Genomic DNA, 13,823 nt, shown 5'->3' on the forward strand with positions numbered 1-13,823 from the left:
ATTTATTTATTATTATTTTTTTTTATGCATAAATTGTTCATGAGGGTAGATTGGTCCAATTTATTGAATTGTAAAGTTAAAAAAGTCTCATAAATGGTCAAAGGGTAATTTGGTCAATTTTTCATGTAAAGGGATATTTTTGTCCAAAAAAAGAGATAAGTTTCATTTAAGTGTCCTTCCACAAATGTGAGACCTAGTTTAGTGATGACGTGGCAAAGGATTGAATTTTGGCTAAAGACTGGAACCTGAAACCATAGGTAGAATAAGGAAGCGCTCTAACACCTTCGCCAGTGTTCTCCTTGTGTCTGTTGTTGGCTGTAAAAATATATATACATATCTACCAATTTTAATTTGTCCACCATTTTCTTTCTAAATTTAATCTTTTTGTCATCTTTTGGTGGACATCACAAATAACCTATACAATTACAAACTTCTACTAATTAAATAAAATAAAGATACTAACAAATATAAATTTAGGGGTGAATTATGTAAGAAATGTGAACTCATCATTATAGAATTACAACTACACTGCAATTGAAGTTGCGAGCAATCCTATGCCAATTCTATAGATGTACCAAACCGCAATATTATGATTATTTAATGAATTAAGATTATATAGATTTATAATTCCAACTCAAGAAGTACAACTGAAAGCTGAAAAGAAATTTGGGTTGTGATTGCGCTTGACCATTGGAGGCGTCCATGGGTTTGACTTGTCCCACATGGACAAGATATACAACCGAAGTGGCAATGCAAGGGTTATATTAGGGAATGCTAATGCCCATTAAAAACTTACTTACCTAGACGGGATCAATAGGTGATCAAGAAGGCCTGTGGCCTAGGTTGGTGACCTTCATTGCACTTGGGAGGGGTGCTTGCCTTAGGTCTGCCGAAGAGGTGGAGCCTACGCTATAATTTGTGATAGTGGGGGCCTGCGTTCGCGCAACCCCTGCCCTAATGTAGTCAAATTTGAGCTTAGCACTCTTTAAGAAGCTCCTAATCTAATCTAGTCAAATTTGAGCTTGGCACTCTATGAGGGGCTATCTAGTCAAATTTGAGCTTGGCACTCTCCGAGCCTATTTGAGAGCGCTTTTATTTTGAAAAAAAAAAAAAAAAATTACTTTTAATGGTTACCGTAGAGTGGTTTTTTTTTTCTTTTTTTTCCTACCAATTGGGGTCCTCCCCCGGGATGGTCTAGGTCCTCTGGACGTAATTTTTAATTAATGGTTGCTGAGCAGTTTTTGGATATCATACCTTTAATGTGGACTTTTAAAACTACGTTATGAGTGGAGGTTGAATATTTTAAGTAACTATTCCATTAGTCAATTGTATCATTTTATGGATTTTCATTCTAATGAAATGACCATTTCCACTTTAAATTGCATACCAAATAAAGGAATGGTTGAAATGGCCATTCCATTCCTGCACACCAAACGCAGTATTATAGAATTACAATTACACTGCAATTGAAGTTGCAAGCAATCCTATGCTAATTCTATAGATGTACCAAATCACAATATTCTTATTATTTAATGAATTAAGATTCTGTAGATTTACAATTCCGACTCAAGATGTATTACTGGAAACTGAAAAGAAATTTGGGTTGTGATTGCGCTCGACCATTAGAGGTGTCCATAGGTTTGATTTGTCCCACATCGATAAGATATACAACAGAAGTGGAAATGCAAGGCTTATATTAGGGAATGCTAGTGCCCATTAAAAACTTACTTACCTAGACGGGGTCAATGGGTGATCAAGAAGGCCCATGGCCTAGGTTGGTGACCTTCATTGCACTTAGGAGGGGTGCTTGCCTAAGGTCCGCCCAGAAGGTGGAGCCTACGTCATAATTTGTGGTAGTGGGGGCCTGCGTTAGCGTAGCCCCTGCCCTAATCTAATCAAATTTGAGCTTAGCACTCCATGAGAGGCTCCTAATCTAATATAGTCAAATTTGAGCTTAGCACTCTCTGAGTCCGTTTGAGAGCGCAATTTTTAATTAATGGTTGCTGAGCAGTTTTTGGATATTGTGGACTTTTAAAACTGTGTGATGAGTAGAGGTTGAATATTTTAGGTAACTTTTCCATTAGCCAATTATATCATTTTATAGATTTTCATTACAAAAGAATGGCCATTTCCACTTTAAATTGCATACTAAATAAAAGACTGGTTGAAATGTCCATTCCATTTTTGCAAACTAAACGCAACATTATAGAATTACAATTACACTACAATTGAAGTTGCAAGCAATCTTATGCTAATTCTATAGATGTACCAAATCGTAATATTCTGATTATTTAATGAATTAAGATTCTATAGATTTACAATTCCCACTCAAGAAGTATTACTAAAAAGTGAAAAGAAATTTGGGTTGTGATTGCGCTTGACCATTGGAGGTGTCCATGGGTTTGACTTGTCCCACATCGATAAGATATACAACAGAAGTGGCAATGCAAAGCTTATATTAGGGAATGCTAGTGCCCATTAAAAACTTACTTACCTAGACGGGGTCAATGGGTGATCAAGAAGGCCCATGGCCTAGGTTGGTGACCTTTATTGCACTTGGGAGGGATGCTCGCCTAAGGTCCGCCCAAAAGGTGGAGCCTACGTCATAATTTATGGTAGTGGGGGCTGTGCTCGTGCAACCCCTGTCCTAATCTAGTCAAATTTGAGCTTAGCACTCTATGTGAGGCTCCTAATCTAATATAGTCAAATTCGGGCTTAACACTCTATGAGGGGCTATTTAGTCAAATTTGAGTTAAGCACTCTCTAAACCTGTTTGAGAAAAACAACGCTTTTAATGGTTACTGTAGAGTGTTTTTTCCCCCTATCAATTGGGCTCCTCTGGAAGCAATTTTTAATTAGTGGTTGCTTAGCAGTTTTTGGATATCGTAGACTTTTAAAACTGCGTTATGAGTAAAGATTGAATATTTTAGGTAATTCTTTCATTAATCAATTATATCATTTTTATTTTTTATAAAGACAATTACACTCATTTTTTAATAAAGTTGTTATTATCAAATATGGTAGCATCTTATTAAAGGATATTATTATAAATTTTTTTTAAAATTAATTATAAAAAATACTTATTATAATATGTCACCAAATACTTAACTGATTGTAATTTTTTGACAACTTTATTAATATAAAACGTTTTTTTTATTCAAACAGTACCCGAAACGGGCTCTATATCTCTTACCCTTGAGTAAGGGAACCTTGTTTGCAATTGTCACAACCTCTAGATGGTTCTAATTAAAGAGACTATATTTGATGATACCAGAAAGTTCTTTAAAAGCAACATTAACAGAGCACCAGGGACAGTTTGATTTGATGATACAAACAACATCCATATAAAACACTTGCAAATATGAGGTGAGGTTGGGTCATTTTATTTATGCCCTCAAAACGAAGGGAACTTAATTTTTGAAGCACATTTTCCCATTGGGATCCCTGGACAATCTACAATTCTAGTCCCTTTGTTGTCTGTACACAGGTAAATTTGGTAGAGTTGACTGTTCCCTAATTTGTCATTGTTGCACACCATTCCTGGTGTGTAGCCAAATGCTTCTTGTATCACATTTGATACTGTGCCTACTTCATAAAATGCCCCATTGGGTTGGATTCCTGTAATCATACTTGCAATACTCATTAATACACACACATATATAGAGGAGATTATGAATGATCATTAACCCTTTCCGGAAAAAATTATTAAGTGGTCCTGGACTATGTAGTCCTAACTAATTAGGAAAGACCATGCAAACAAATGTGTCATCTTTATTCAATTTTTTTTATTACAATGGGATCGCAACGGTCACGTTAGCAGAATTTAGGAATATAAATGATTATATACATTAATTCAGAAAATTGTCAATGGATGTTACCTGCTTAATTAAGTATCTTTAGTAGGTGAATTTTTTCCTTGAGATTGAGTGCTGCCTCAAAGTACTGATGCTGATTGAGTAGAGATTCTGAACAGGTCCCATATTTCTGCCATTCACGTGACCACAAGCTTTTACTGTCACTCCTTGGACAGGCGAGTGATGGCCAATTTTGTTGCATTATCTTGGTCAGGTCTGAAATCTATATCAGAAAAAGAAACCATTGCTCATAAAATAAGCACTCTGGACAACATGGAAAATCAATAGATTATATGAAGAACCACATGTATAACTACTAGATGGTAGATGGTTATTAAAAAACAAAAAGAATATCTTTATTATAATCTGAAAATAATTAACTTAAATTTTATCCATCGATTAATCCCGGATCAATAATGAACTCTCAACCTCCCTTTGGGAAGGAGCTACAGATCATACCAATAGCGTTAGTGGGCTGTTGGGTGCTGATTTCTATTTACAAATCAAGTCTGTATTAACTTATATGCATAATATTTTCAGTAAGCAAACCTTAGACAAATTAAAACTGCTGTGAGGATTGCAATAGGTTGGGAATGTGCCATTGAAGTAAAAGGGCCATAGTCCACCTATGCTGAAATCATTTGCAGGTTTTCCATTTTTGGGATAGCAACAGCCCTGCTTTGTATTACAATATGACCCTGGCCACTACATACACACAGAGAACAATTAATTAAAATGAAATTCATGCAGTGAGCTCAATAAAGTAGACAATTTTGGTGAAATTTATAAGCTTTCTCAAACAATCCAATATAAATATAAAAACTACAGTTAATTGGAAATGTTAGTTTGACAGTACCTGAAGAACAATGTAGAAGAAACCAATGCCATTCTCAGCAAAACATGGATATGTTGAAACTGATAGAGCACAAATGATAAGAAGTGAAGCTAAGGAAGAGATTGATTTCATGGTTGTTTCACTAGCTATGAATGGTGTGGACTGTGGCCTTGGCCCTTGATATAAGGATTTGGTTGAATCATCATTTCTATAAATAGACCATACCGTTTGTATATAATACTGTAATTTATGGTTGCTTTAGTTTATTTATTTAAAAATGTATTGGGGTCATAATTTTATTGGCAATTGAAAGGTCAACTCATGTGATTGGATCTTCTGCGCTAAAAAATTTTGAGCACGCGGAGTGGATGTCATGGCCTATCTTGCTCTCATTAAACAATACACCAACCCAATTCAATTTACATACCAACGACCCAGTTGAGCTTTTATTTCCCTCCTATCTCCCTCTTTCATAAAAAAAAAAAAATTAAAAAAAAAAATGGTTCCTAATGATGTGTTTGGATCGAGGAAAAGATAAATAGAGAAAACTTATCTTGTATTTGTTTGAAGGGAAAAAAATGTCTAACTCATTGAGTTGTGCTTTTTATGTGACGGCCCAAGTTTTGTAAACCCGGTGCATCAATGATGACCAAAGATGACCCGATAACGGATCCGAAATGCGGAAGTGTCGTTTAAAAAACGGACAAAAAGGAATCTAGGGGCAAAATGGTCATTTTACAAAAAAATTGATTCAAGTGCTATCGAGCACACCAGTGGGAAAACAATGAAAAACTAATCATGATGGACTCAAGAATTTCATTATTCAGATTCCGGACGAAGGAGAAACGACAAAACAAAGAAAAACGAGCAATAAAGCTAAAAGGGTAAACTGGTAATTATTCAAAAATATCTGGGTGCAACCGAATACACCGTTGGATAGAAAATGAAAAATTAATCAATTTAAAAAAAAAATTCACTTGATTTGGAGTCCGGATGGGGGAGAAAGGTCAAAAACAAAATCGACGTCGCGGCGGCCCGACGAAGGCCGTGACAGCTACAGTGCCGTCAACCCACTACTGCTGCAACTGAAAGTAAAAACGGGCATCTAAACGGACTTTTCTGGAAAAACTCAAAGAAGAAACACCCCCCCCCCCCAAAATCAAATTTCCTACCCCGATCGCCGACGGAAACAAAAAAATATGCATTGTAAAATGCCTAGAATGCCCCAAGAAAATCTGGTCAAGGGGGTAAAAATTTCTCCGAGCTACTGCCCAAAGAAATGAAATAGGGTTTCGGGAGGTTTTTAAATTGCCTAAATTGAAAATACAATCTTAAAATACACCCACAAGACTCCCGGAAGTTTCGGATCGGTCGTCACACTTTTCAAAAAAAAGTCAATGAATAGTAACAAGTACATTTGCACTAAAAATCTGCAAAACCTGGTAGAAAGGATTTTTCGGACAAATATGAATTTTTGAGGGCCAAGATGGCATTTTCTGGAAAAACACAAAGAAGAAACACCCCTCAAAATCAAGTTTCCTACCCCGATCGTAGACGGAAAAAAAAAAATGCATTGTAAAATGCTCAGAATGCCCCAAGAAAATCTGATTAAGGGGGTAAAAATTTCTCCGAGCTACTGCCCAAAGAAAGGAAATAGGGCTTCGGGAGGTTTTTAAATTGACTAAATTGAAAATGCAATCTTAAAATACACCCACAAGACCCTCGGAAGTTTCGAATCGGTCGTCACACTTTTCAAAAAAAAGTCGATGAATAGTACCAAGTACATTTGCACTAAAAATCTGAAAAACCTAGCAGTAAGGATTTTTCGGACAAATATGGATTTTTGAGGGCCAAGATGGCATTTTCTGGAAAAACACAAAGAAGAAACCCCCTTCAAAATTGAGTTTTCTACGTGACTTAAAGGAAAAATGAAAAAAACGCATTGTGAAATACCCGAAATGCCCCTAGAACAGAATAGGGTAAAACTCCCTAAAAATGCTACTTAAAGTTTTTGTTTCATCAATGATGGTGTTGTTTGTCAAAGTGAGTATGCAAGTGCATGCAATATGATAAAATAGATGTACCAATATGGCCTAAAGCCTCTTTACATTCCATTAACAAGTTTTAGCATACAAAGCCTCCATTTCTCACAAATAAGCTACAATAGCAATACTTGAGTTTTAGAGGAAACATACTTGTAACCTTTCAAGTTAATGGCCCTTGGCCTCATGTCATACATGTAAAATGAACACTTCCAAATGTATTTAGATACTTATTACAAAAAGGAAGCCATCTTAACTTCTAAAATACCATACATCCATGGCATACAAAATATAACATTTAAAAGATAAAACATGCTAAACAAGTGCATGTCCATATATAAAAATGCTTTAAGTACTCATGAGCCCCTATGGATGATGAGCATCCACACATATTGTCTCCTTACCTGTAAAATAGCCCACACAATTAGGGTGAGTAATCAAGTTACTCGTAGGATGTGGTGCATGCGCATACCCTATAGTTTCAAGTATAATGTGAACCAAACATAGATCATCATAAGGGTGCATTCCACCTAATGTCTATGTTTTCAGGGTACTCTAAGGGATCATCTTAAGTTATATAAATATTTAAAATGACAACCACATAGCATCCAAGTATACATGAACAAGTACACTAACCGCATTGAAACTAAAATCACCAAATCACAGGCTACAAGAAATCCATGATTTACAACTTAGAATATAATGCGAAATCAAATAATGGAAAGACTAGGATATGTGGCCACGAGACCATACATGTTATTTTGGGTAATTACGACCCACAAGGTACTACCTAGTGCGCACTATGACTTAGGAGAATTCTTATCCTCCGTACTAGAGCCAAACCCTAACCATCAACATCTCATATCCTTACAAGCTTTTAAAAATCAACAAGTTCATGACATTTATGCAATCTCAATGCATGAAACTACCTACCAAGCACAAGTAGGGTAAAACCACACAACCCATGTCTTAAGGTTACATGTCTAAAGTGGCAAGTTAATGATATTACACATCATGTTATATCAATTTATTATCAATATTGGCCATAATTACAAATCATGAAATATAGTAATCTACCTACAAGTAATTATAAGTGCCACACACAAGATTTTCATACTAAGCTTTCAATGAAATCTATATTACTAAACATCATAAATGTAATCTCAAGATATCCATAATAAAACTTCAATGGAATCATAAGTATTAGGCAATTTATTAGACAATAGCTTACCTATACAATTTAATAGTCACATACATGCTTTAATCCATAAATCCTAAGTCAAGCATATAAAATCTTTATTTACATGCTAGTACAAGAATTTAAAAAGGCATGTAATCAATATATATTAAGATCCAATATATATAAAACCCAAAGAAGATAAACATACAACCACCCCTACCTCAATAGAGAATTGAATCTTTATAATCCAAGCAACCAAGCTCAAAATGGAAAACAAGTTTAGGGTTAATGAAGAGGGGAGTGAGAGGAAGCTTTTATCTTCCAAGGTTTTATGTCTAAAGTGAGTGGAAGGAGGCCAAAATGAAAAAGAAAACTATTAACCAAGCTTTTCTCCAATGGTGGCTAGGTTATAGTTCTTGAAGACAAGTGAAAATGAAAATGATAAAGTGTAAAATGGTGAGTGGAAGGGCTAGAAATCCTCCACTCACTATGTGCTCTTACACTACCTCTCACACACACACAATGCAAGACTAAATGGTGAACCTACACTAGTCATGAATCTATGGTTCATTCCTAAGCTTAATCTCAAGCCTACACTTGTCACCATCCTATGTAAACTTCCAAAACTTAATATTGAACCTACATTTGTCAACTATCCATGCCAACAAGTGTACCAATCCTAGGCCAACAAGTGGGTGAATCTCCACCCTTCACATGCCATCATTCAAGGTATCAATGTGTTTCCACACAAATGTCAACAAGTGGACTAATGAAAGTGTGATACTTTTCGGAAATTGCAAACAAGTACTTTTTGAAAATATTTTTCAAATTAAATTGCAAAATGGTCCCTAAGATGAAAAATAATTACTTTGCATAATTACACTAAAACCCCTCAAGTTTAGGTTAATTACACATTTATTCCCTTTACAAGAAAAGTACTAATCTAACATGTTTTTCAAGAAAAGTAAAAATACCAATGTCATGGAAATCAAATACCATGAATGCATGCAAAACCGAAATCAAATCCGAGCACAACAAGTGAGGTTATGCAAGGAAAAATGGAAACCGAGAAAAGAGAAAAGTGAATAGTGACGAAAAATGAAAAATGTGAAAATGACTCGGTCCTTAAAGGAAGTTGTCAATCCTAAGAAAAAAGTCTCAGAAACCATTTCCGAGCACTCGAGACGACACTAAGTGACAAGAAATTGAACATAGAAAAGAAATTTTAACGAAAAAAATTCATCCGTAAAATTTGAGGAAGAAGGAAAGGAATGAGAATGACCGGGTCATTACATTTTAGTTGTTCTTTAGCTAAAAATTTTGAAAGAAAGAGAAAAGAAGAAATTCTCAACCAAATATATTTTTTGTACAATTTTTAATTTGTAATTATCAAAAACTGAACCAAACAAGGTCTTAATGATTATTTATTTTGCCTTTTTCAATCAGAAGTTGATTTCTATTTTTTCATTAATACTTTTTATACGTGTATCGACTCCACAACACACATACTGTTCAAGTCAAGAGTGCGATTCGAAAGTGAAACCTCAAGAACTTAACTTCCGAATTCCTGCCAACGCAACTATGACACTGAGGATTATTTTTTCATTAATACTTGTAAAATATAAATTGCACTATCCTATATTTTCCAAACACAACAATAAAGGGTTATTAGTGTCCATTTCTTTTCTTCTCTTTCTCCTCCCTAAGACATGATTAGACTTAATGCAATGATTAAAGAGCCAAGAAAAAGAGCTATATATATATATGTCAATTGGTTTGTGACTGAGTATGTTGAAGTTATAATAAATCTTGATTAATTTTTCAAACTAACAAAATGGCTTTTTGTCTAAAACTTTTTTCAACGGCCCGACTGAGAAGACAAGAGATAGGGTCATGGGTCCTCTCTTGTCCTGACCTATTTAGTGACCATGCAGTTTATGTGTAGTTCACCCATGAATAAACATATTGCATGGATTTAAAATTTTATATATTACAATTGCTTTACTGGTCTTATCAAATCCAACACAAAATTAATACTGAAGCAAACAAAACCATAAACTGCATTTTTAATTCATCAATATTATTACTATTATATCCTTGCATTCAAAAGATGATTAGACATTGGATGCTACTTGGCGCACATGAAAATTTATGTTATGTTTATATCATCAACTGTGTCTGGTGTTGTAGTTCGTGTTGACATATCTGTATCTTCTCCGTATCCATGCTACTTAGTGTTTTCATTGGAGCAGCGAGTTTTAGGTCATTCTAATCATCTTTTGAATGAGACAATCTATATGTTTCATCAATAGTTTTGGTCTTTGCTCAAAAATTTGTGTAGTGTATATTCAAAATCATTGAAATTGAAGGTGGCTTTGGAGTAGTCATTCTTGGTACAATAGTCTTGGGCTTTCCCAATTGGGCAAGAGCAGTGAACAAGCTCATTAGCCTTCAGTTGGACACAAAAAGGGATTGCCAGAGATCCTGAATTACAATTGAAAGAGACTTGTTTTGTTTAATTTCTGTTTCATCTAACTTTGTTCACTTTCATTTCCAAACATTTTTACTTGATTCCAAAATGATTCGTCCATCTGAATGATAGATATACTTTGTAAAGCATCTCACTCTTCATTTTTTTAATAACATCTTACATTAATTAACTTGATTTACGAACTGCTTCAAAACAGACAACATTTTTGGAAAACATTTACAAACATTTGCCATTGAATCCCATATTATAAATAAATCATTGTTGGACCAAATATGAAAACAGGTGGTATGCAAGGACGGATCCAAAAATTTATGTGAGGGGGGCGACCTTTAACAATAATAAGATAAAAAAATTGAAACCATTCTAATAAGCAAAAACAAATTAATCCATAAAAAAGGATTCAATCATTCAAGGATAAACAATAAATTCAATAATAAATAGAGTTAAGAGTTTTGAGTATGTGTATACCGGGGCACGACTGGCGTCGCCGTGAGTCAAGTCTGCTCAACCTGCTCCTTCTTCTTTTCAATTGAGCTCCGATTTTGTCAACCCCACTTCCAGTTTTTAGTTTTCAATATATATAATTCAGTTTCCGATTTTCTCTCGGTGGAATAGTTTGCAGATCTAATTTTGCTAGTTCTCAAAAAGTCAAAATTTGCCATTTGCGGCTTCACTTTTCAATAGAGCCCCGATTTTCTCAACCCCACTTCCAGTTTTTAGTTTCTTGGATATATAATTCAGTTTTCGATTTTCTCTCGGTGGAATAGTTTGCGGATCTAATTTTACTAGTTCTCAAAAAGTCAAAAGGTATTTGCCATTTGTGGCTTCACCCTTGTTGGCTTTGTTTTTAATATATCTGTGTGTGTTTGCAGATCTATTTTTGCTAAGGTTCTAAAAAAGTCAAGTCAAAAGACGCATTAGAAGAGGGAAGGGGCAACAATACTTTTTTGTTTTAACTCTAGGGGGGTAAGTATTAAATTTACAACTAAATAATTTAATTTATTATAAAAAAATAAAAATTTAATACTAAAAAAATTATTTCAGGGGGCAAGTATTAAATTTACAACTAAATAATTTAATTTATTATAAAAAATAAAATTTAATACTAAAAAAATATATATTTCGGGGGACAATTGTCCCCGACTTTTTCTTAAGTCCGTCCCTGGTGGTAGGTGCTCTAATATATTTAAGACCTCAGAATTCAGGTAACTTGAAAAATTCAGTACAAGTCCCTGTCTTGTCTGTACACACGTAAATTACTTGGAGCTGCATGTTCCCTCACTCGTCAATGTTGCACACAAATCCTGGTTCGAAGCCAAGTGCTTTTCCCATCGCTTCTGCTACACCTTGTCTCGGATCAAATGAATCATCTGCTATGATTCCTATTACCTTTTTCCACTAGTCATAGGTTTGTGTGTGTGTGTATATATATGACATTTATCAGTAAATTAATTAACAACATACATATTACATTTTAAAGTGATTAATTTATGAGAGGAGATCGACAATTGTTACTTCTCAACCGTAAAAAGTAATGAAAGCAAAAATTACATGTATGAGTGATCATAGTTTATTGTAATAAGATTCACTTACAATAGTAATTGAGATTCTATAATAATTTATAGAACCTATAAGCTTCTATAATAATTTATAGAACCTATAAGCGCAACCAAATTTGAGAGTTGCCTCATTTGTGACAATAATAATCACTACGTATATAAAATAGATGCGACTATAGGCACAGTCAACAAACATACTGGACTGGGTTAGTAAACTTGTATATACACTTCGAAAGTAAAAAATCATATATACCATCAGGAGCGGAGCCTTTCGTGGACTAACCTGAGCTGTAGCCCAGGTCTCAAAAAAAAAATTACTATTACTATGTTCTATCAGTATAGCCCAGCCCAAGTTTTCAATCCATGATAAATGGCCCAGCCCACTAGCCCAACAAACCAAAGCTGATCCATGAAGAAGACCAAACTATTCAGCGTAATTTCAAGCAAAATAAAAACCATTTTTAAGTTTTTATTTACCAAAAAAAAAAAAAAAAAAAACCCCTTTACAGTTTTTAATCCTTTTTTTTTTAAAAAAAAAAAAATAAATAAAAATAACTTCAACATTCTGTTTATAATGATATTTGGTAATTGGGTATTTTATTTTTTTATTTTTTTGAATTATTGTCTAAAAATTTTGGATATCGGTTTCTTTACTTTAGGTTACATTTTGTTTGTTTTTATTGAATCATGTTGGATGTGGGTTTTTTCATATTTGGATTTCTAAGAAGTAATAAATTTTTCTCTCAATAAATTATCTTCTCTGCTTGAAATTTTTTTTTCCCAGTAAATTCTTTGCTTGAATTTTTTCTTTAGTCCCCCCACTTTCAAATCCTGACTCCACCGCTGTATACCATATCATATTCAGAATTTCTTCATTTTTGTGATCTTTTTTTTTTTAAAAAAAAATATTTAAAAATTGTGATTTGATGTATCTCCTCCAAATTTACATTCAATTAAATTCAGCAAGAATTAAGGGGTTATGATTATAAACTATTATTTTATTATTTTTTAATTATACTCAAATAATAAATAAATTAAAAAATATTTTATTATATTCAAATAGTAAAATTTAAAAAGTTATTTTATTATTATTATTTTTAATTATACTCAAATAGTAAATAAAATTAAAAATATATTTTATTATACTCAAATAGTAAAATTAAAAGTGTTATTTATTATTTTTCAATTATACTCGAATAGTAAATAAAATAGTTAATTTAAAAAGAAAAAAAAAACAGGTGATATTCGCATTCCACTTTTTTGCGTCTGCACTACTTTTGACAGAACTACCCTTTTATATTTTCTCTCCTCATCTCTATCTTTAATATTTTAGGTCTCTTTTGACAAGATAAAAAAAAAAAAAGTGATTTTTTTTTTTTTTTTTTTTTTTTCACAAGACCAAAAAATATATATATATATATATATATATATATTATGTTCAATAAATTGCCTCACTGGACCAAAAAAAGAAAAAAAGAAAAAAAAGAAAGGAAGTAAACATTAAAAAAAATTATTTCTTTTGATAGGAAAAAAAAACCCCAAAAAAATATATTTATTGAAGAAATTATCTATTTTGTCAAGCTAAAAAAAAAATTATGAAAAAAGAGGATTAAAAAAAATCTCTAATGAATAAATTAGCTCTTTTAATTATAACAAAAAGTTTATTTATATTGAATAAATTATTTCTTTTGATGGGATCCATTAAAATTTACCAAAAAAATAGTTATCTCTTTTGACAGAGCTAATGTAATGGCCCGAACCCGGAGGTCCGAATCCTTACCCGAACCCGAGAACGCTCAAGGGTAAAATGATCAACTAAGGCATGAAAATAAATGATATGACTCTAAATGAGTCATAATAGG

At 33.3% G+C, this 13,823-nt stretch overlaps 1 protein-coding gene and 3 non-coding genes across 4 annotated transcripts; 3 read left to right on the forward strand and 1 right to left on the reverse strand.

Moving 5' to 3' along the window:
- The first annotated feature begins 792 nt into the window (after positions 1-792).
- LOC132287226 (U1 spliceosomal RNA) lies at positions 793-953 on the forward strand. The gene has a single exon (XR_009472958.1). It is a non-coding gene; the product is annotated as a U1 spliceosomal RNA (small nuclear RNA).
- Positions 954-1,724: 771 nt separating this feature from the next.
- On the forward strand, positions 1,725-1,885 carry LOC132287224 (U1 spliceosomal RNA). Its single transcript, XR_009472955.1, has one exon. It is a non-coding gene; the product is annotated as a U1 spliceosomal RNA (small nuclear RNA).
- A 601-nt stretch (positions 1,886-2,486) lies between these two features.
- Positions 2,487-2,645, forward strand: LOC132287225 (U1 spliceosomal RNA). The gene has a single exon (XR_009472956.1). It is a non-coding gene; the product is annotated as a U1 spliceosomal RNA (small nuclear RNA).
- Positions 2,646-3,882: 1,237 nt separating this feature from the next.
- Positions 3,883-4,821, reverse strand: LOC132281409 (extracellular ribonuclease LE-like). The gene is made up of 3 exons (XM_059783116.1): positions 4,711-4,821; positions 4,404-4,559; positions 3,883-4,077 (listed from the first exon to the last, which is right to left on the reverse strand). Exons 1-3 carry the CDS (start codon positions 4,819-4,821, stop codon positions 3,883-3,885), a joined length of 462 nt encoding a protein of 153 aa, XP_059639099.1.
- Positions 4,822-13,823: the final 9,002 nt, after the last annotated feature.

This window comes from Cornus florida, unplaced genomic scaffold, assembly GCF_030987335.1.
Source record: "Cornus florida cultivar Cherokee Brave unplaced genomic scaffold, ASM3098733v1 CherokeeBrave_3.0.0_Hap2_Chr11, whole genome shotgun sequence".
Lineage (NCBI taxonomy): Eukaryota > Viridiplantae > Streptophyta > Magnoliopsida > Cornales > Cornaceae > Cornus > Cornus florida.